Here is a 23,505-nt window from a genome sequence, read left to right on the forward strand (position 1 = left end):
CCCTTACTGTATTGCGGTTTGCCTATTGCGGTTTAGCCACTTTGCGGATTTTCTTCATGCATTTAATTCTGCGTTCTGATTGGCTAAACAATCGCCCCGCCCTTTTTGGGCCTGTGTCTGCCTGTGCATCAATGACGTTTGTGGTCTCAGTTGTACACATACATAAAACAGCTTGATGAACCCACATTACATACGCGCAATTCTTTTGTTAAGTTTCTCTTAAAGCCATTATGTCAGCAAAACATTCTGGACTGACAAAAGCACCAAAAGGTGGAGGAAGATGCTTACTATCGATAAGAACGATGGACTTCAGGACCCACTAAACTCGCATGCGGCTCTTTAGTGCACCCTCGTGGATCCCTGCTTTTAAAAAAATATTTGATCATGGAAAAATAGAGGCAGGGTTCATACACCTTTTTAATGGCCCGATTCAAGCACTTTTTTCTCCAGTACCATTTAAAGAAGAAATCTAGGATGAATTATGTATTTTGCAGGTACACAAATATATCTGCAATTTACATATGCGATTTTATCAAGACATGATTTTTAGATCTTTAGTAAATCTTAAATATACTTGTGGATCTGGACAACATGTGTGTAAATATCTTTTGAGACAAATCCCAAAAGTAAAACTTTTCAGTTGCAGGAAGTTCTTTCCATTACAATTTACCACAGGGAAACACTACCTTATTTTTTTTCATGGCCCATGATAAATGTTCATAATTGATTCTGAATCCTTACACTAATACACTTTTCATATTGCCCTGTACAGGTGTAGCCTGTATGTCTGACCCGTAGGGGGTAATGACGCTACATAGGACATAGCTATATAAACTAATAACGGCTGCCGTTAATCTCGAGGGAAGAATAAATACAATAATAAAGAGTGAATCCACCGGAGTTGAGTGTCGTCATAATTTTTAAGCAGACTTGATGATAGAGATGGCAACCATTTTAAGCATTTACAAGCACTTTACCCAAAGTTCAAGCACTTTTCAATATTTGAAAACAATTACCCATGCAACGGATGACCTGGCGCCACAACTCGTGGGAAACGGCTACATACGGGACGGTTGTATTTTAATCATCAGGAAGACCTGGTCAATCTGAGCATACCAGACTCTAGCGTGCAGCTACCCAGACACTTTCTAAATCGCTTTCCTACTCTGAAAAGGAAAGCCCTCCAATTTTGTTGTTTAATGACAATAAATACCATTTATAAAACAGCAAATCTGTGTTCTGTGTTATTTGTAGATCTACAGTTATTATTTGGTTACAGTCATATACTTTAATTCGGTAAGGACGTCAACTCGAAGTACGTTTGACACTTGGGGCTTTTATGAAAGGGCATTGCTACTATGTGGATTTTCACGTTTCGCAAGGAGTTGTGCCCCCTATTTACCACGATAACCGAGGTAATATTGTATTGTGATAACAAAAGCTGCCTGCTTGACCTCCAGTGGGAAAAGCACAACAGTTTCTCGGTTCACTTTCTATATTTGGCCGACGGTGATGTGTGTAATCGGTCACACAGCATCTGAATGGATGCACCTGTTGCCGGGTGGGGAACGTTTACGACGCATTCGTTCTACCATAGCAACAATGTTGTTGCAGCGGCGTTGCTCGAGAATATACACAATGTAACCTTATAAATAGAGAAAAAGTGACACTATGCACTAATGTTGCCTCAAAATAAATTTGTTTTTATTGTTACGGTTTTGGACTACGGAGGACCGATCCTGCCAAATGTAGAAATAAATGCATGAATACATAAAATACAGACTATTTTATACTATATAAATAAATATATGAAATATATGCAATTTATTCATTTATCGATGCATGTTGTCATATATTCATTTCAGTTTTAATTTTGTCATGTATCATGTCAATATTCTTGTCGTGTATTTTGTGTTAGGCCTTCCGTAGTTTGTATTCTTTGAGCTTTTTAGAGTATCTATTTGGGTACACAATACAGTGACATCTAGTGTTCAAATGAAACACACTGTCCTTTTAAATAACAATCATCGTCAATGTTTTTTTTAAGATTCTTTGAAATGTATTTTTTGGGGGTAACGCCCTTTTAATACAAATTTAAAGGAAGCGATCGTAAAAACATAAGAACGCTGGTAAATGAGTGTTTTCTGCAGCACGAGACACCATCTTATTTTCTCCTGAAACGGGATTTCTGCTTACCAATTAACGAGAGTATTCCAGCGAATTCAACATCGGACAAACGTGAGGCTGTGCGGGAAACGGCGGGACTGCCTTGCAACAGATTTCGCCCAGAGCAGCGGAAGACGAGAATGTCCGAAAGGAGTTCGGCGACACAATTGTGCGGGCACGTCATCCCGGGCTTCCCACACACTGCATTGCCTATGGAAAGTGCAATTAATTTAAAAGTAGATCTGAGTGTCGGACCTCATCAGCAATAAAACATATCGTATGAATTGCTCTACTTTTGGTTTGTAGCGCAGGTTGAATAACGGCAATGCCGCCTGGTGAGCTGAGGTTAGTATGAAGTATTTGAAAGTCGCTGCCACTGTGCTTGTTGGCTCTGCAAACGGATCGTGTGTCTTGGTCACTCCAGTATACAAAACCCTAAAACAGGAAACATGAAAAATAGAGCATAATTTCACCTCTTTTACACAAACAAAAACTTTACTTTATATCAAATATAAAACACATCTATACATCAAGACAACATAAACATTTCAAAAATGTCATTTCTGAGACCTCAAACACCGCCAGCCCGAACGGCCGATCCAGAAAGCCGTTGGACTCGACCACAGTTTTGCGGTGTCGCCCGTCCACCGTCACTCTGGAGATGCTTCTCATGCCACCATCCACCCAGTACAGCAACCGGCGAGGCAGATCTAGAATGGAGCAACGACCAAAGCTTGTAATAACCTAATCTCAAACGGACTCAACTAATTTTCTTTTTTAATTTTGACGACTTATTTGAGAATATAACTGGCGAAGCACAAACCAAACTCAAAATTTGACGCCCCGCCCCAGTTATATCGGTGATGTGCAGTCATGAGAGGCAGTTAAAGCTGTCATTATGAAAATCTAAAATTATATAAACCTCGATTTGCTTGCGTGTGTGTGTGTGTTCATTCGTATTTGGCTTATAGGCTTTAAAAAAAATCTGACCCGATTTTTGTGAAAATCTACAAAGTAGTACTTAAGACCTCTGAGAGTGTTCTTAGCTAGGTTTCATGTCAAGTTGAAAATATAGTAGATCGTTAGATATATTCAGTGTTAGGTATTTTTTCAATTACCTTCACAATTTTAGGATTTTCTGAGCGTCTCCTAAAAATTACTTGTCTCACTATCGGCCCCCAGGAGAGCCAATAGAACTGCGTACCTCGCGTTAGGCGGTGATAGTTAGACCAAAAACTAGGTTTCTGATTTGGCACACTCTGTTTGGGCCAATCAATAGGGAAAGGAGAATTTGCAAGATAACAGCAATTCAAGTACAGCAATTGGAAAATGTCATGTTGCGCAATGTTGCCTTAGAGGCTAAAAATAATTATCTTTGTAATTTTAATGATTAATGTTAACTTTGTAATAGACTTATAATCAGCTTATGGACAGGCTTCTTTTAGAACAATGATGGTAAAACACTTCGATCTCAGCGTCTGAGCATGTCTACACTGGAGGTAAGATGCAGCCTAAAACTATCCAGCCCGACCCGACCCATGGGTATTAAATTGCGAACAAGTTGCCCAATCAATGACCTTGATTTGAGGGGCCGAGCCCGAAGCAAATCCAAATTTTCACATTTTGTTTGTGATGATTCGGAGAGAGGAAAGAAGGGTGATTTGGGCCTACTCGGATAAAATAGGCAGTGGAAGAACAGATATTCCTTCAGTGGAAGAACACTATGTCCTGCCGTTTGCTCAAAAATGGTCTGCTGGTTAAAAATGACCTGCGGGCTGTATATTAAAATATTATGCAGTTGATAAAATCATTGTTTTGTTTTTTTTTCAATGTGGCCTTCAGTCAGATAGGTTTATACACTCCTGTTATAAATGTTGTATTTATGGCATGTAAACTATTTCAAAGAATTGCTTGTGTAAGACAGTTCATAAGGGATAAAGATTCAATATTATGCTCTCCCTAACTTACCCATCGTGAGGGCAACCGGGTGGAGTAAGAGAGAAGTTATTAAGGTCATCTTGTCCTGACCGTCTAATGTGGATCTCATGATTTTGGGGGGGCTGCCACACTGGGCCCAAAACAGCAGTCTAGAAAGAGAGAAAAAAAATAGAGGTTCAGCTTTTCTAGTTCATTTAGTCTTGTGTGCTAATCAGATTTCAGGAGCAACCTGAAGTGTATGTTTACATAGAAAATTACAGCCAGATTAAAAAAGCATAATTCACACCATTTGTTTCTGAGACTTTCCTGTGTGTTTGAAATGTCTCACTGACTAAGTCATCCATTAGTTAATAAATCCAACAGAGCTGTTTGTAGCCAATCAGAATGCAAGGCAAACGACAGCCCTGCCCCTTTTTGTATCACACAATTCATGGCATGCTAAAGGCTTCACCATCTCAACGTGCATTGGATCGAATCCGATCCAAAGCCGGTAAATTGTTAGTGAGAGAGGTTAGTAAGTTACTATGGCCGCTTTACTTGCACTTTCTTCATTTGAATCTCTGTGCCCTCGTTAGCATACCTCGTTAGCATATGACAAAAAAAAAAAATCAAAGAAATGGTGGCGATTTGTAATTAAAGTAAAAGTTGTAAATTATGGGATAGATAGGATGTGCAGTTCGTGAGCCGATGTCTCGGGTTCGTGAGGCTCGTGATGTAGTTTCGATATGTATTTCTCACCGGACACTCGGAACGGGTGGAGATGGCGCCACTCATTTTGTGAATTTGATGTGCTGGGTTACTCATTTGTATATCCTGTATATACCATTATCTTTCACAAATCTGAATCTCTTTCTGTGTGGTGTTGGTACGGGGCTTCTGAATTCTTCAAAGATCATCATTAATGTGTGCGTCCGTAGCTCTGTACAGAATTATTGAAAAACGGAAAAGGAAATAATGAAAATATATTGAAAAGTGAAGTGAAAATAAAGAAGTGAAATTGTGGTTAAACAAATGTGCACACGCTTATAATTGAGGATGGACATGTTTTTTAAATAAGGAACACTGTGTATTATTTAGACTTTTGAAGTCTCCTAGTGGTAAAAAATTAAATTTTCAATCTCGTCTTGCCCGTTTCGGCTCTATTCAGAATCATCTCAGTCACAGGTAGCATTCAACAACTTCATCGTAGATTGACATTATTGTCGCGGTATTCTACAAACTGTCTTACTGTGAGTAAATAGGAACCACATTGTGTTTGTACGGTTTGTTATCGTTTAAGGACGAGGATTTGCAATCATTAATGAGGGGATCAATTGGCAGAGGTTAGCAGGTATAAGATTGAAAGACTGTTGATGATACGCAAGCACTTCTACTTGGACGAGGAGCCATGGTTTGTTTAAAAAACGCTAGGGAGCCCAAGTGGATGCCAAAGAGCCACATGATTGCATGCAGCAACAGAGCCGCAGAGCAATATATTTTTGCCTCTAGTAGTTTGCATGGGCAAACTAGACGAGCTGATGCTGGTGGTAAGCGGCCTCTAGTTGTAGCCTCTGGGTCTGCTTGTGAACAGTATTTCCTTTGTACAATGCAGTCTGTCACGTTTGATTAGATTTCTCGAATTCTACCAAAAAGCCTTCCTACCCATGCAGGGGATCCGCAGTGAGCGCACCAGGCTTGTCCAGCCCTGATATGAGTCTGCGCTGCTGGGAGCCATTGAGCCAGCTGACATGAATGGAATCCAAAGAGGTCCAGTAGAGAAGATGATGGACCCAATCCAGGGTCAGGCCCGCGACAGGACCAGGAACCTTCATGACCAACGTGGCAGGATGGTCTTCAACTATTAGATGTACCCTGAAATCCATTCAGAGTAGAATAGAATTTATTGTAATTGTAACAAGTGAAGGGCAGCACAGCGGCTGAGTGGTTTCCAAAAACATGCATGGTTAATTGGTGACTTCAAATTGTCTCCAGGTATGAGTGAGCGTGTAAATGGTGAATGGTTGTGTGGCTCTGTGTGCCGTGCGACTGGTTAGCAACCAGTTCAGTGTATCCCCTGCCCACTGCTTGAAGTTAGCCGGGATGATCTCTAGAAATCTGGGACCCTAGTGAGGAAAAGCAGTGCAGATAATGGATGGATGAATGGATGGATGGACGTAACAAGTGAAATGCACAACTAAAAGAAAAAGGGCCATCCTGATGGTGCAAAAACATTTCCAAGAAAAAATAGCACAGTTTAAGACAAGTCAAGGGTAAAAGTATAAAAATAAGCAACATTTAAAAAAAATAATAACTGAATTATCCCTTCTCTCAGCATTTTGAGGCATTGAAGTGATAATTGCCTTACAATATAAACTGTTTTTAATCTATTAGTTTTAGACTTGATGGTCATAGCTTGTCAACCAGAGGCAGATGTCTACCTGGATTTAAAATTGAAATGAAATTTTCATGAAAAAAGGGAAGAGTGTAATATTTTTATTCTCGTATTTAAGAGCTGCCACACCTTGCAAATCAGAATTTCTATCCATCTATTTACCCTGGTCATATCCTCGAGAGGGGTGACCGAAAGTAAGACAAATACATACAAAAAAAAATAATAAAGAGAAAAAGTAGCAAAAAAAAAAACAAAAAATGTTTTGGACCATGGCCAACCTAAATGCCCAAACACCCAAACAAGTTACATACCTCGGCACCCAAGTTGGTCATGCTTTCGTCCCTCCAGATGAAACGGGACACAAGAAAGCGGCCATGTCACTCGGGTTAGGGTGACACAACCCACTCTTCTGTTTAACAGCAGGGCGCGGCAGCTTTCACTGGTTTACCCCTGCCGCATCATACAGGTGCCCTGCCCATTCCTTAGAACACGTTTAAACATTCCCCTATCCTAACACCTTTCCACTCATTCCTATCACCAACAAGAGCTCTGGCTTCAACTATATTTAAAATGGATTAAGTTAATTTTCAGATAGTTTTTTAGTAGTAGCATTTAAAGGGACAGTGTGAATTATTTGATCATTAGATGTCCCTGTAAGGTGTAGTGCTAACAAAAATAAGTGCTAATACAATAATAATAATAATAATAATAATTTCCTTGTATTGTCATTCTGTGTAACAATGCACACAGAACGAAATGTCGATTGCACCTGACCCGTTGTAGCGAGCCGATGCAGCCGCAGCCAACAGAGGGCGCCGCCGACCACTTTTTAAGTCTTAGGAATGACTCGGCCGGGGCGCGAACCACCGACCTCCCAGTCTCAAAGCGGGCGCCTTACCATCTAGGCTACAAACAATGAAAAGAATACAAACTACAGAGACTTCAAGTGATTAAACCGCAGCCTTATACTTCTCAATGTTTCTCCCAGCCTCTGAGGTTTTTGGGTACGTGTAGCACCAAGATGGCGGACAATGGTGTCAGCTTCATTTAAGTAAGGCTGTATGTCAAATAAATGTTAATTTAAAAATGTGCATGATTAAAATAACAATGAAAATTTTACATGCATATTCTCCATTTTCTAAATATTTTGAAAATTCAGCAGATTTTTCATGTATTGGTTCTGAAAGCTGGGTTGAGTTTTGGGTGGACTTCATGCAGTTCAGTACAGAAGCAGATTCATGTATTTCTCTATTACCTCCTATAACACTTATTTAATTTTCTTTGGATCTTATTTTGCGTGGGGGAAAAAATATATTAAAATATAGTGGAATGTTTTATGCGATACGGCCCCACAACACCAGGACCCTAACACCGGCGCCCCCCAAAGTAGTTTGAGTTTGAGACCTCTGCTCCAATACATTGAAAAAGTGTGAAAGCCAAAGTGACAAAACATTTATACAAATCTCTCCTCCTGCAATGGGTGTTCAAACAGCACATTCAAAAATGAATTTCCTATTAGTTTCAAAGACATTTTTGGCTTGTGTATTTGCTTTGATCTAACACCACAACCGGACGCATTCAGGAACCTTTACAATAGGCACTGACGTGTTGACCTTTATTTGTTCACACACGGTCAAGTGTCAGCTAACATATCTCCACTCTTACCGGTATATGGAGCTGTGTCCTTGCTGTGCTAGGTACAATGTGTTATTCTGGACCAAGGCTACCATGGGCCCTGGTCCCGGAACACCTCCACTTGACATCCTTGATATTGCACCAGCGAGGGACATCTTGATAATTCCCTCAGATGTTGTCATAAGCAGCTGAGGATCAACCCCTAGGAAGAAATCAGGATGATCGTGAACATTTAATAAATAGGTTATACAGACGCCTCCCGACTTACGTACATTCGACTTATGGATTCCGGCAGATACGATCATTATTTTCGGAACGTTGCTGTAAGTTAGATTTTGTATTGTGTGCACTGTATAAGACAGTGCTGTAGTGCTTCTTCACGCCATGTGGCGCTGTGAGAAGTCCCCCAGCATCCACACCGAAGAAGAAATCCGCTTCCTCTTCCTAGTTCGTGTATAAACACTACGTATACTGTACTGTATCTCTAGCGCGCTAAGGACTTTGAGGTTTATGTTTTATATCTTGTGCATCCATTCAATATGGTTGGTGTAAAGTGTAAGGAAGAGACGAGCCGTTTCTTTTGAAAAAAAAAAAGAGGAATAAGAAAGCTTGATGCGGTTGAGAAAATGGTTGGATCGCTTTTTTTCGGGCACTTTTTACCACAGAGGAGGACCTCTTGAAGCGAAAGTAAAAAAGTAAGGAAAACCTCACTTTATTTCTCCTTATAAATCATATTATTTTATTAAATGTTTATTTTTAGTACAAAACAATACAGGTTACTTATGCAAGCTTTAAACAGACTTATATAAACCTTAAAGTTCCCAAATATAGCACTGAAGCAACTTACGAACAAATTCAACTTACGAACGATCATAGGTCGGGCAGCGTCTGTACAGCGTTCCCTCGAAATTTGCGGTTAATCCACTCGTTATACAGTAGCTCTCTCTCTGTGTGTATGTATAAATAAATAATTCGGTTTACGCTTAGTTTCCTTTAACTAAGATATTTTCAAACGTTACCAAAGTTCCGCAATGTCAGCAAAAGTCTGCAAAGTACTGATGATGCAAAAGTAATTTGGCGAGGGATCACTGTGATAATCGATTTTAATGAAAAATGTCGCTAATGTTGATATTGCCAACATTCATATGCTACCTGCCAATTTATTTATTTATTTTTTTGGGGGTTTTTTTGCATTGTAAAAAGTTTAGAGTACTAGGGGGAATGTGTCAAAACGTTAAAAAAACCAAAGAACAAAAATTTGCAAATTTCTCTTTTAAAGCCTGCTCAAAAACCCGAACTAGGAAATGGATCTAGGACTCATGTTGCAATTGTCATTAGAATGGCTCACAAAATTGAAATTTCCCCTTTTGAAACCAAGCAGCAGGTTTTTAGGGTCGCGTTTGGACCAGATTCAATGTCTAATGCGAACGAAAACATTTTGAATTGAATTTAAAAACTCATCACAGAAACATCAAGTCTGAAACAAGATGCTGGCAAAATACAGAGCTCACCAAAGTCGTCTTGCAGCCCTCACATTCAATAATAATCTGCAGCCATGATCCTCTTACATACGTGAGTGTAGTAAATACAACTGTGTAAAATATTTACATACTCCAAAACACGCAATAATGCCGACAAACTAAATAACAAATCCGCCAGGAAGCAACTCTGCATCGATGGACGTTGCTTGTTGCTAGCTGTCTGTTTATCCCCATAATTTCTGTTGACAAATGCAGACTAGTAAAAAATGTTTTCACCAGGCCGTAGAGCAACCTGACATGTGATTCACATTCATCTTTTTCAGCCAATTGCAGGCTTTGTTTTACGCCGTTTTAGCACAAGCCTGTAAATGCTAAAAAGGACCCGCCTCCATTACCTCCGAATAACTTTAGCCTAGAGTGAACGATTCAAATGATGATTGACACATTGGTTAGGAAATGAAACGCCGGTATATATATCCCAGCATACACAGCGGACTACTTCGCCTACGGGGGGAAAATCTAGTTGGCAGCTGCTTGCCCTAGTTGCGAGACCTTGCGACTCAATATTGATCCATATATATATATATATATATATATATATATATATATATATATATATATATATAAGGCGCACTGTATTATAAGGCGCATGGTCAGCTTTTGAAAAAAATAAAGGCTTTTAGGTGCACCTTATAATCGTAAAAATACGGTAACAGAAATACAAATTTCTCGACCTATGGATATTTAGAGAAACACAAAATTTGTATGATAGTTCAAAAGCCTGTTATTCAAATCAATGTTTTATTATACTGAGTGAAGTTTTTTTTTTTACCACTAGGAGGCACTTAATATTACACATTTTCCCTTTAGAACAAGCAAGGTTCAAAATTTCCCTTGTTTTTTTAAGGTGAGCGTGGACGTTAGTTTGTCTTTACGCATCGTGTATTTGAACACCATTAAATGTTCAGACAAAAGAAAGCATTATCAGACTACTAATCTTTATGAGGACTTAGGTGACGCTTTGTATGTACACAAGAAAGTTAGAATTTCAAACCTCCAAAGGTGGAGCCTCTCTTTGCACACTTCAAGTGAGGTTTAAACAAGCCAGCAACTGTAAATGAATGACTGACTAAAAGTGCTGTGCAAACATGTCATCAATGACTAATAACAAATACATTGACCCATGTGTTCCGGTTCAAGGCAATCGAAGTGCCATCTGACACGTCTGTGATTATTATCTGCTACACCATTTTGACATATAAAACGAGGTCTATAAGCTTACTGGTAGACTTTCCATTTTGTTTATACGACATAGACTGTCATAAAAAATGTATTTGCCTCCTTCCTGAATTCTGTGTTCTCTGCATATTCATCACTCACAAAAAGTTTCAGGTCATCAAAGAAATTATAATATCACACGGGGACAATCCAAAAATGAGGGTTCTGGGGTTGCCGATTCAAAGTCCGGGTTAAAATCCAATTGAGATGCTGTGGTGTGACCTTAAGCGGGCACTTCATGCTAGAAAACCCTCCATATGGCAGATTTGAAACAATTCTGCAAGGAAGAGTGGGCCAAAATTCCTCCAAGTAATTGAGAAATATTTCTTACTAATTATTGTAAACCTTTGATTTCTGTTATTGCTGACAAAGGTGGCCCAACTTGTTATTAGGTTCAGGAGCCAAATACATTTTTACATAGGGCCGGAGGGTTTAAATTTTTGGTGTGCCTTAATAAATGGAATCGACATCTGAAAACTGTATTTTATATTTCCTTGGATTGTCTCTGTGTAATATTAAAATTAGTTTGATGATCTGAAACCTTTGTGATTGATGAATATGCAAAAATCACAGAAATCAGGAATTGAGCAAATACTTTTTCATGGCACTGTTCCCTTCAGGATGCGACAATAATCTATTCTCAGGTGAGGATCACAAAGTGGCATAGGAACCTATCCCAATTAGCATTTTAAAAATAAATTAAAATGTATTAAGAACTACTTATGTGCAATATATGTGCATATGATTAATTAAGACTACAAATATACATGCAAAGAAAAATGTTTGTTTTATCCAGCTTTGGTGTGAGCTGACTTGAGCTGACGTAGTGGGTGGATGTAGAAAAGGAGGGAGGAAACAGAAATTGCGGATTAAAATACAACTGATCATAAAACTTTCCCTTGCCTTTAAAGAATTCCTTCCTTTTATCGCCTTCTTTTTTTAGATAATAGTTCAGATCTGCAATTGGTTACGGCCATGTAACATAGCGAGGGTAGCCATTCGTGTGCCGCTTTTATATTTCTTGATAATTGCGACTTCGATTCCCTGGTTCTCATTTTTTTTGCTTCTCCCTTTAGCATCACTGCAGGCCTTGGATTTTCTGGGTGCGCTGATTAATTTGCTCTGCTCACCTTTAGCCTTGCAGTCTTTGCTTGTAGGACTCAACTTATATCCGTCCATGCAGTCGCAGAAGAGACTGCCGTTGGCATGAATGCAGAGCTGGTCGCAAATGTCGCGCTCAAGGCACAGGTCAACTTCTGTGTAAGAAAATATAAAGTGTCGAATTATGCTGAACATTTGTGATTCATGACATATATAATGACCAAAAAATAACTAATGTGCACTATTAATTGTATACAATTTATAACAGAATGGTACCACTCACTGTATGAAAACCTTGGTTATTTAAGTACTTGCAGTGCATGAGTATACTATTAAGTTTACTTTTCAATGCAGCACCTTAAAGATTTTATGTTGGCCATTTCCAAATCCCCCTCTGTCTAGAATGAGGCACAATAAAATGAATTACTGCATACATTGGGTCTGGAACCAATACCCTACAAATCCTCTTTATCATTTGAAAAAACAGCAGCATTTTTTATGTTTTACCTGAGTGTTATTTTTACAAACTAAATTGTATCAAGCTGTACAAAAGAAAATTGGTTCAATGTATTCAATACAGCCCAAAAAGTTAGGTTGATCTATTCAAAAGCCACAGAATCGAGTTGTAAACATTCCGTAAATGCAAAGAGTAAGAATTTACATTTACAGAATTTACGATATGAATGACCAAAAAAGAGAATATTAAAAATCAATGAATGGATGGATACGTAAAATTAATTACAAATTAACTAAATACAAATAAATGAAAATACAAACAATGAGTAAATAAATAAATAAAAACTATATGTGAAAGTAAATACAAATAGACTTAATTAAATATCAATCAGTATACAACAACGCTCTGCTATGGAGGCATGCATTTATTTCGTGCTGCAAATAAACCGTCAGCAGAAAATATTATTCAAATGGTTTGTTTATGTACCGTACACTTATACATATAAATTGCTCATTTATTTCCAATTGTATTTAATATGTCAAATACACCTTATATCATTTTTTTATTTTCACTGATTCATTTTTTTATTCTTAATTTGGGCAGTTTTGATCCTGCTTATCTATATAGTCAAGGAAGAAAATGAGCCCAGCCGTGTTTGCTTTGCAGTGACATACTCACCTTCACAGTGGCTATTCCCGACAAGCCTCATGTGTTCAGGACAATGACAATGGAAGCCCATCCCTGTGTCCACACAATGATGCGAACAGCCTCCATTATTCACCAAACACTCGTTCTGACCTTCAAGAACAAACGTTAGTTACATCATCGGCACTTGCTGGAAATACTCTACGACAGCTCAAAAATCAAGTCTTTGTTTTCCATACAAGGAAGATGTATCATATTTTAATGCTGTGATAAAAGTCGAGTCAAATTTGAGTATTATTGGTATGACTAGTGAACAATGCCAGAGTGTCCGTTCAAACATTAGGATCACAAAACGATGTACTGTTTTTTAACAGCAAAACATAAAAAGAGAGACATCTGTTTCCAAAGTTTTTCCCAATGACTGAAACAGGGGTGGGAACGTATGGCTTGCGAGCCAGGAGTGGTTATTTTTATGGGTACATCTGGCTCAGAGATAAAATTAACTTTTTTAACATAGTGCAGTGTTTAGCACATTCGCTTGATATGCGAAAGGTCCCCGGTTCGAGACAGAGTGCAATAAAAAAAACGTTTTAAGTGGAATGAAACATAGTAATTGCAATAGTATTAGGGACACAGAGATGATAAATCATTTTTGTATGGTCTCGAGCAAACAGTGAAGTAAGGGGAATTTAAGGGCTGTTTTTTTTTTCTTTCAAAAATTACTCAACATTTACAAAACAAGCCAAAACAATTGCAGTCATAGCCAAAAGTATTTAACCCCTCCCTCATATCTGGCTTTGAACATAAAAATACTAAATATTGAGTAAACAGAGAGGGTGGGGGATCAACACAAGTGACACACAGAGTACTCTGAGAGTTAATACTTTGTTTAAAAAATGTAAACTGAAGATTATCTTATCACCTCCCATGTTTGTCTTACTTTGAGAACAATACAAAACACTAATAAAAGACAGGCTTTTTGCATTTGATGCAGCAATTAAGATTGTTCAAGTCTGTTTGTAATAAAAAAGGGAAAAAACACAAGTTTTTCAAGTTTCAAGTAATCCTTGCACTAATACACTTTTCATAGCGCCCTGTTTAGGTGTAGCATGCACCTTTCCTTTTGGGGGAGACCCGAGGGGGATATGACACTTCATAAGAAAATCTCAAACAAAATAATTCTAGCTGCCGTTAATCACGAGGAAAGAAGTAATGCAATGGCAAAGCAAAGCTACCAGAGATCAGTGTAGGCGTCATTTTTAATCAAACCTGTTGAGAAACATTTATGAGCACATGACCCCAAATTGAAGCATGATTCAATCCTTGGAAATAGAAAAATCAAATACAAGCATTTTCAAGGATTTAAATCACCTGTCCGAACCCAAAAAAACGTCTAAGAAATGCATGCACTTGCAAGCGCATCATGAATGATCTGACCGAGGCTGCATACATGAGTTTAAGCCAAGAGATGGCAGCAGAGAGTAACAAAGTTTCCCATTTCGTGCAGCACCTTTAAAAAGTTTAAAAGACCCTCACCTATTTATTTTTTTCATTTCTTAGCATTATTTTGCTACGGCTAAGGCATGCAATCCCAATAAGGTAACTTTTGGGTACCAACTCACCAGTTGAGAAACACTGTACTAGACTATAGACTTAACGATAGGTCATTAAAAATGGAAACAAAAACAAAAAAAAGTGGTCTCTTACTACAGTTATCCTCATCGCTGGCATCTGAGCAGTCGGCCTTGTTATCGCACCTCCAAGTGTGGAGGATGCACCGACCATCGCCACAATCGAACTCTGACAGCTCGCAAGGTGGCGCACTCAGTGTGGAGGACCGTCTGGAAGCACACAACTCCCGGTCTTCATCTCGCCCATCTATGCAGTCCGGGTGCCCGTCGCACAGCCGGCGCTCAGGCAAGCAGATGTCGGACGGCCCGCATGGAAAGAGGCCGGCAGCGCAACTGGGACAGGAAACCTCATCTCCGCCATCGCCACAGTCATTGATGCCGTTGCACCGCAGATGAGGGGGCAGGCAGCGTCTGCCGCCGTGGCAGGGAAACTCGTCCTTTGTGCAATTTTGTTGACCTGAAGGAAAGCGATGTCAACAGTGCACTAAGGCTGCAATGATCAATCGACATTGTCGAGAAAAGTGGATGGTAAAAATACTCAACAATGAAATCCATGATAGACCATTTTCACTAGACACATTTTTCCAACAGAGTGAGGCATCTTACATGATTGTTTGTCTTTGCTGAGAGTCGCTCATGCCCTATAGAGTCTCTGTCTCTAGTGGTAACATACAGAAATTACGCGGTCAACAAGTTTGGGAAGCATTTTAGCTTGGATACAGCAGATTAAACGACTACTTGCAAAGTTTGAAAAGCAGACCTTGCAAATCATGGCAATATCTCAGTTTTGCACAAACATGTAAAGAGAAAGCACGTCAGACAGTTGGGTCAATCCAGGCCGGGCTATTTCTCGTTGACTTTTCTTTACTTGATTATTCACCCGTCATTTTTTTTTTTTCTTGGTGGAGGATCTGCATGGTGGATTCTGTCCCTTAAATGAATGCAGTCCGAATAAGAGAATCACCATGGCCCGTTTTTAAACCTTTTAATTTCTGACTCTTGAGAGTCTTTAAAGACCCTTCGTTACAGACTTTGCAGCTGACTACTGAATGCACGTCACAAAATGAATGTAAAATTTGTTTTATTTACTGTTCTGCTGCTGCTGATGAGCCCGTTATTGGTTTACAGGAATAATATTTTTTATGTGATTTTAATTATGTATTTGCCTGTCCCTAATAAAAGGACAAATGTTTTATTTATGGATTTCTACTGACTGAGCACCGCGCCTGATTGGTTTTAGACGGAGTATTTTTGTTTAATTTTTACATAAATCCGCAGTATGTTTAATAAAAGATGTATTTTGTTTGTACCAAATAATCGGTAAATATTTGCTACATAATTACCTCAACATTGTGCTAAATTGCAAAAAAAACATAATAATGATCCAATTGTTTGACTTATCAATAGTGACTAGTTGACCATTGAAATAGTCAGTAGTTTCAGCCCTACAGATCACTTTGTCCTTATTGGTCTAAGGGAGATACTTTTGCAGCAGTTTAAAACATTTACAGGTTTCAGTTTATAACTCTAGAATTATTATTGTATTTTTCTTTTATTATTTAACAGACTCATGGGGTTCTCAGCCTTTTCTTTTAACAATGTGCCGCCTTTAAAATATTTATCAATCAAAAAGTAACCTTTATTAATCCTAAACCAGCAGAAAGCATTTTAAGTTGAAAAAGGAATGCAGATTCTTGAAACGTTGAATTTTTTTTTGTTGACAGAATTTCTATTTCCTATTTTAAAAGGGACATTTTATTATAATTAAGTGGTTAAAACGACTTCATTTGTTAAAAAAAAACAATATTGATTTAAATATTAAGCAAAAATAAGAGAGCGGCCAAATAAACGTGTTTAAAAAAAATACGAGAAATTTGTATTCCTTTTACATATAAACCAGCGGCAACTGCCATAATTTTCTGCCATCTTCCTGCTACGAGAACCATCAAAAAACAAAAACCTTGTGAAAGACTTGGCCAAATAATAAAAGAAAAATAGAAGTTTGGTCACAGAGTCTCAGTAGTTTGTATTCTTCCTTGTGCTTTTTAGCATAAATTTTCAGTTGTACTGAACAATACAGGGCCATCTAGTAGTCAAATAGTACACACTGTCCCTCTATGAATTTTTAAAGCCCTTTTTGTCTGGTAAAATATTATCACAATCTATTTTTTAATTTAATTTTCTAGTAGGTTGAGAAAAATAACTTGAAATTAGCACAAGGTGATAGCTAGAATACTAAGAAAAAATGGACTGCTACAAGGCCAAGATGTTGCTCCCTCATATCTTTCAGATTTCATTTCGCTCTATATTCCGGTCCAGAGACTTCGCTCTGAAAATGCTGGTCTACTAGTGTTCCCAAGAACCAAGAAGAGATCCGCAGGTTCGAGAGTGTTCTACATTTGGGCCCTGGTGCTGTGGAATGCTCTTCCCCCTTAGTTTCATTCTGCAAACAGTGGAAATGTTTAAATCTAGGCTTTAAACACACTTCTATTCTATAGCACATGAATAACCTATATTTTATGTTGACAATATCTTTGTATTATTTCTTATTGCAACATCCATTGCAGCCTGGTCATCCTGGAAGGGGGATTACCTCACATGCAGTCCCTTCTCAAGGTTTCTTCATTTTCCTCATGTTGAGGTTTTTGAGTTTTTCCTTGCCCTCGTGTAGGTTTTAGATCAGGGGATGGTGTAATAATAGTCTGTGGTTGGCAATAATCTGTGGTCTGTGCAGCCCTTTGAGACTCTTTGTTATTAAGGGCGACACAAATAAACATGACTTGACTTGACCTGCAGTGTATGCTTTTGGTGTTTTAAATACACGCTTTGAAAATGCATTTCAAAATCTTGTGTATGATTGAAGTGCTCTCATACACCCTCCGGGCCATTAGTGCCCCCACTTGAGAACCATTGCAAAAGAAAATATGAAATCTTTCTCCTAAAGGTGAGTTTTCAGACACAACCCAAAAAAAAAACAATTACTACAGTTGTCGTCTGATCTGCTAAATTCTCTATGCATGGTGTTTTTTAAATACCCTATCATGTTGATAAAATGTTCATTATGCTACTGAAAAGAACTTGGCAACATGGTGAGCAAGGGATCAACAAGTGGACCTCATGTTCATTGGCTAGGCATGTTACGATTTTCTAGAAGTCAATAATTCGATCAGTAAATAAAAATGTGGTCGGTACTTTTGACGGCTTCAATGAATTAGGTGTGCTTTTCCCTCTTTTGCCACCAAACATGTATGGACAAGAGATGAGTTCTCGCTGTGGCCATTTTTCCATTTTTCATCATAACTGCTTTGTATCAACTTGTATGTAAATACAATACATTCACCAAATATCTATTTTTTTCTGTTCATAGTGTTTATCTGTGGAAAAAAATATACTTGAACATTTATTTTTTTTTAAAACTTTTCTGTAGTGTTTTGGTCCTTCCATATTTAAGAATATGCGTTGGTGAATGTTGGCAGCAACATTTTGGTGTCATGAATTTATGAAGAAAAAAAAACTATAAGTTTAACACTAAGAAATACATAATGGTCAAACTCAGGGATGGATACAATTACAATTATAGCTTGTTTTCATTGTCTCTGAATATTTTCCACCCTGCCATTTGCTTAACAAACATTTTACCCAAAAATCTTTTTTTCCTTTATTTTTTTATGTTTCGTTTATAAACACATACATCGATGCTATATGAAGTTATTATTATACTAATTATATGGAATATTATGAGTATTATGTATTATTATTATCACTCCCTGACCTAATTTCCCCTGTTAGGTCACCACTCCAACCTGTTCATAGACCTAATGGGGTCAAACCTAACAGGGTGGGATTTTTTAAGCTATTCAGGCTGTGGCTCTCTACCTGACCAACTTTTAGCTACTTAACTTTCAGCTGAATAACACATTTTTTATTGTGCTTAATAAGGTTGAACTTTAAGAGTGCCTTATACAACTAAAGCATTTAAAATAAAATAAAAAGTAAGGAGAGTAAAAGTTGCACATTCCAACAGGGTGGAAAATTATTACTGGGACGAGTAGGATTTAAAGAAAATGGCAAGTCAAAATATAAATTCATAACCTTTAAATACATAGTGAAATAAAGATTGGTGTAGTTTAAAATGATTAAAGAAAGAAAAAGATGTTATAATTTTATGGCCCACACCTCTGGAGGAAGTTGATCATACTGCAGTGCAGACACAATAAAATAAGCGTGTGAGTCACCAAATACAAAACAATTTTTTTAAATGTATTTTTTTTGTGTGTGTGTGGGGGGGGGTGAAATATTGCAAAGACTTGAAGTGAATAATTCAAGTAGTTTCATATATACATTTTGCATTTTTTAGAGGAAAATCAGGGTAGGAGAAAGATGCAAACATGAATTGTTGCAACAGAGAATCACCCGCGTAATAAAATAGGGTTTTTTATTTGCGACTTGAGCTGCTGGCAAAACGTTGAATGGCTTGATTTAAAGGAAGAGAAAAGGCGCCCTCTGCTGGGATGGGAATGTAGAACACCAACACTGAAATTGCTGTACGCGCTCCAAACGTCATGGTAAAAAAAAACCCGCGTGTACAAAAAAGCAACCTCTTTGTATAACCAGGTATTGGTAAAGTATACGAAATAATTTTTATAAATCCCTGATATAAATAATTAAAATCTTATTTCTCAAGCTGATTTTTGAGATGTATTGTCTGCTTTTATTTTGTGTTTGGGGTTACCCGAGTTTTACTACACATCAAGTCAAGTCATGTTTATTTGTATAGCCCTTAATCACCAGGAGTCTCAAAGGGCTGCACAGACCACAAATGATTGCAAAACACAGACTATTATTACACCATACCCTGATCTAAAACCTACATGAGGGCAAGGAAAAACTCAAAAACCTCAACATGAGGAAAATGAAGAAACCTTGAGAAGGGACCGCACATGAGGTAATCCCTCTTCCAGGATGACTAGGCTGCAATGATGTTGTAATAATAATTAATACACAGATATTGTCGACATGAAATATAAGTCATTCATAGGCTACAGAATAAAAGTGTGTTTTAAGCCTAGATTTAAACATTTCCACTGAGGTTGCAGATTGAATCTCAGGGGGCAGAGCATTCCAGTCATGTGTTTATTTGTGTAGCCCTTAATCGCAAGGAGTCTCAAAGGGCTGAACAGACCATAGGCTATTGCAAACTAAAGACTATTATTACTCCATCCCCTGATATAAAACCTACATGAGGGCAAGGAAAATCTCAAAACCTCAACATGAGGTAAACGAAGAAACGAAGAGACTGGACATGAGGTAACCCCCATTACAGGATGACCAGGCTGCAACGGATGTTGCAATAACAATAACAAACAATACACAGATTCAATATTGCATGCAATACGTTTGATGTACATCAATCGTGCTAAACAGCAATGAATTAATTGAGTCCACTTTGTTGTTGCCAACTAAAATCAGGAAATGTGGAATTATGGGATGTAATTAAATTTTATTACAAATACAATTTAGTCTGGAGATTGTAAGTCAGTTTTATATACAAGTCAAAAAATAAAATACATTTAAAAAGAAATAATAATTTCTGCCTCAACCAGATGTCTCATCTCATCTCATCAGCTACACCGCTTATCCTCGATAGGGTCGCGGGGGTGCTGGAGCCCATCCCAGCAATCATCGGGAAGTGGGCAGGGGACACCCTGAACTGGTTGCCAGCCAATCGCAGGGCACACAGGGACAGAAAACTCACTCGCTCATTCACACCTAGGGACAATTTGGACCGGCCAATTCACCTGAAATGCATGTTTTTGGAATGTGAGAGGAAACCGGAGTAATTTCTCTAAATAAAGTCCATTTCAGTCTTGATTTTGGTCCAAAAATAGCCATCAAAGCTGCAAAATATTGGAAATCGTATTTCATAATGAATAGGCAATATGAAAAGTGTAATTTCTTTTCACAGTAGCTTTTAGGAAGGCCCTTTGTAACACACTTTTAATTAATATTATACTTCTCAAGGTGTGTGTAATAATAGTTTTGTAGTTTGCGATAGTCTGTGGATTGTGGAGCACTTTGAGACTCATTGTGATTAAGGGCGTCACAAATAAACATGACTTGACACTTAGACAAAAAAAAAAAAAAATCACACACCTTACCTCTGGTTACTGCAAGTGTCCAGCAGATAGTCATAATGCAATATAAATCATTAAGGAACAGTTAAATTGTCAATACAAAAATGACAATTGCTTAACTTTACTTCAATTCAGTTTTCATCAAAAATGCATATTTATTTCTTAATTTGCTATACTCTGGTGTAGTAAACTAGATGATTCGTAGTATTTGGTAGCACTGAGACATCTACAGTAAAATTGGATGATGCCCGTCTAGTGTGGACCAAATTTTGTACTAAAATAGTTAAAACACTGTCTATGTTTGTTGTGTCAAATTATGGAAAAAAACAACAAAACAGAAATGAGTATTGATTTTAAACAAAATAAAAATATTTGCAACAAACACTACTTGCAGGTTATCAATATTTTAATCACTACTTCTAGGAATCTATCAAAAAACACTGCTTATTTTAGGATTCCAATTTTGAATTCGCATTAAAATGCTGACAGATTTCTGGCACTTTTATGAAGGACTGCAACAAATTCAAAACCGTACTCCAGGACTTTAATACTATGGGTTCAACGTGAACCTTGGGAATTCATGTAAGAGGATTATTGATAAGTAACTGATTCAAAAAAAAAAACACACGTTTGAGGAAAGGACATAAAAACAAAGTTTGTTGGAAAGAAGGACTCACACCTGACATCTCTGTCTGTCTGCGTGCCTGTATTGTGTCACTTACTGCAATGCTGTTCATCCAATCCGCCACGGCAGTCACTCTTCTGATCACAAATCTTGTGTTTTGGGATGCACGAGCCGTCTTTGCATCTGAACTCCAATTGCTCGTGGCAGGGAGGAAGAGTGTGACCTGTGTATATCACACACTTTTTACTGCTGACCATCAAGACAGTTTATGTACTTTTTTCTGTGTGCATTGTTGAGTTTACAATGTATGGGCTATGTCACAATTAGTTTGGTGCCACAGCTTTGTTTCCTGTCTTAGTGATTGGACAAACTCATTCAACCAGTGGATGCATGAGCCCAGGAACAAGAGCTTGACAAACCTGAATTTATCAGTTTGTCTAATCATTAAGGGCAGGTAAATATACAATTTTTGCGCGAATAGCCCATTCAAAGAAATGTATTACAATAGATTATATTAAGCTACTGCACAGTTAATGAATCAAGAAACACCTTTACAGCCAAAAGGTTTTTGGTAAATGGGAATTAAGTCATTACAATACAGTTGTGACGTCACAACAGACGTTACGTCAGGTTCGCACATGGCATTATTCACTTGAATTACACGCGAAATAAAACTTGTACGTTTACACATACTAAAAGGGACACACATAAAAACCCAGAAAAGAAACCTGATTGTTATATTCAACCCACATTTAAAGTGGGTAAAACGACGTAATCTCATTCAAACTCGCAGGCTCAAGTAACTGTTGTTTACCCCTGCAGAAATAACGATCGTAAATAAAACAGTACACGATTCAGGAGTTGCGCAGTACGCTTCAGTGGGAAAATAACTCACCTAAAATATGGCAATGGCTAATGCAAGACATCCAAATAAATAAACTTCCAAGGTGTCCCATGCTTTTTCATGTCCTAAGTCTGTCTATCGTCGCTGGGAGATGACGTCAGAGACCCTCGGAGCACCTCTTATGGTAAATATGTTTGACAACTTCTTTACATTTAAAACATTGGTTTCTTTCTGCAAATAACTACATGGGATGAAAAAACACATAAATCAGTTTGACTTTTTTTATGTTCATTCATAAACTGTTTTGTTCCAGTCAAATACCTCGATAAACAATGCTCTAATGCAGTGGCGGCTCTACACTAAAATTACGGTACTCCCTGGGCGAGAGCCCCTACGAAATTTTGGGTGGGGAGATGGACAGGAAATTTCTAATTGTACGTTGTTTTTTCAGCACTTTGAATTGCATTTTAGGGACTAAAATGTGTTATCCAAATACATTGCAAAGTAATTTATAAAGAGAAAAACATCAGACAATTTAGCCTTTTATAGACTTGTTTTACTTGTGGCATGAATGGAAATAGAAAAAAAACCGCCATATGTTATAAAAATGAGAGGGATAAACTCGGAATGGAACATTTTTTGAGCAGTGTAGGTAGAAGGAAAGCAAGTGATATATTTTTTTTCACTGCACCTATCTGCTTTTATCTTAATTTAATCCTGGTGTACTGCCATGAAACGCTTCACACTGAAGGGAAGGACGTGGTCAAGATATTTAATTCTAGGATAAAATAGTGAAAGTGCATAAATGACTGTTTCAAATACATTCCAAACCCCCAAAAAGATGTAAGTTTTTTTTCGAGCACATCTAAGCATTTCACATACTTGCACGCACAACAAAAGGAGCAATGATGATATAAGCCCTTTCTATATATTGCACTTTCATCCAATGCCTATGTAATCAAAATCACAAAACCCCACAGTCATGTCATTGAATTAAAGTATTTTTTTTATTTCCTGAGTGTTATTTGACTGATAAGTTCATTTTCAGAAAACAACCTGCTAGCATATGTGAGGGATTTGCTTTCATTGAGGGACAGCTCGGGCAGCACGGCAGCGCAGTGGTTAGCGCGTGTGCGGCACAGTTCTGAGGTCATGAGATCAAACCTTCCTGTGTGGAGTTTGCATGTTCTCCCCAAGCT

The 23,505-nt window shown here is 37.9% G+C and overlaps 1 protein-coding gene across 1 annotated transcript in view; it reads right to left on the minus strand.

Annotated features, from left to right (window-relative positions):
• LOC148355081 (low-density lipoprotein receptor) overlaps positions 1-22,462 on the minus strand; it is a 30,258-nt gene extending 7,796 nt beyond the window's left edge. The window contains exons 1-11 of the mRNA XM_088348976.1: positions 22,358-22,462; positions 21,560-21,685; positions 14,780-15,160; positions 13,106-13,225; positions 12,000-12,125; positions 8,141-8,312; positions 5,746-5,955; positions 4,135-4,253; positions 2,737-2,876; positions 2,460-2,601; positions 2,197-2,376 (exon numbers count right to left, since the gene is read on the minus strand). Of these exons, the coding sequence (XP_088205102.1) occupies positions 2,197-2,376; positions 2,460-2,601; positions 2,737-2,876; positions 4,135-4,253; positions 5,746-5,955; positions 8,141-8,312; positions 12,000-12,125; positions 13,106-13,225; positions 14,780-15,160; positions 21,560-21,685; positions 22,358-22,418 (1,777 nt within the window). The 5' untranslated portion in view covers positions 22,419-22,462. The remainder of the gene's footprint in view (positions 1-2,196; positions 2,377-2,459; positions 2,602-2,736; positions 2,877-4,134; positions 4,254-5,745; positions 5,956-8,140; positions 8,313-11,999; positions 12,126-13,105; positions 13,226-14,779; positions 15,161-21,559; positions 21,686-22,357) is intronic.
• Positions 22,463-23,505: the final 1,043 nt, after the last annotated feature.

This window comes from Urocampus carinirostris, chromosome 12 (genome assembly GCF_059441175.1).
Source record: "Urocampus carinirostris isolate Australia breed hairy pipefish chromosome 12, RoL_Ucar_1.0, whole genome shotgun sequence".
NCBI classification, from domain to species: Eukaryota; Metazoa; Chordata; class Actinopteri; order Syngnathiformes; family Syngnathidae; genus Urocampus; species Urocampus carinirostris.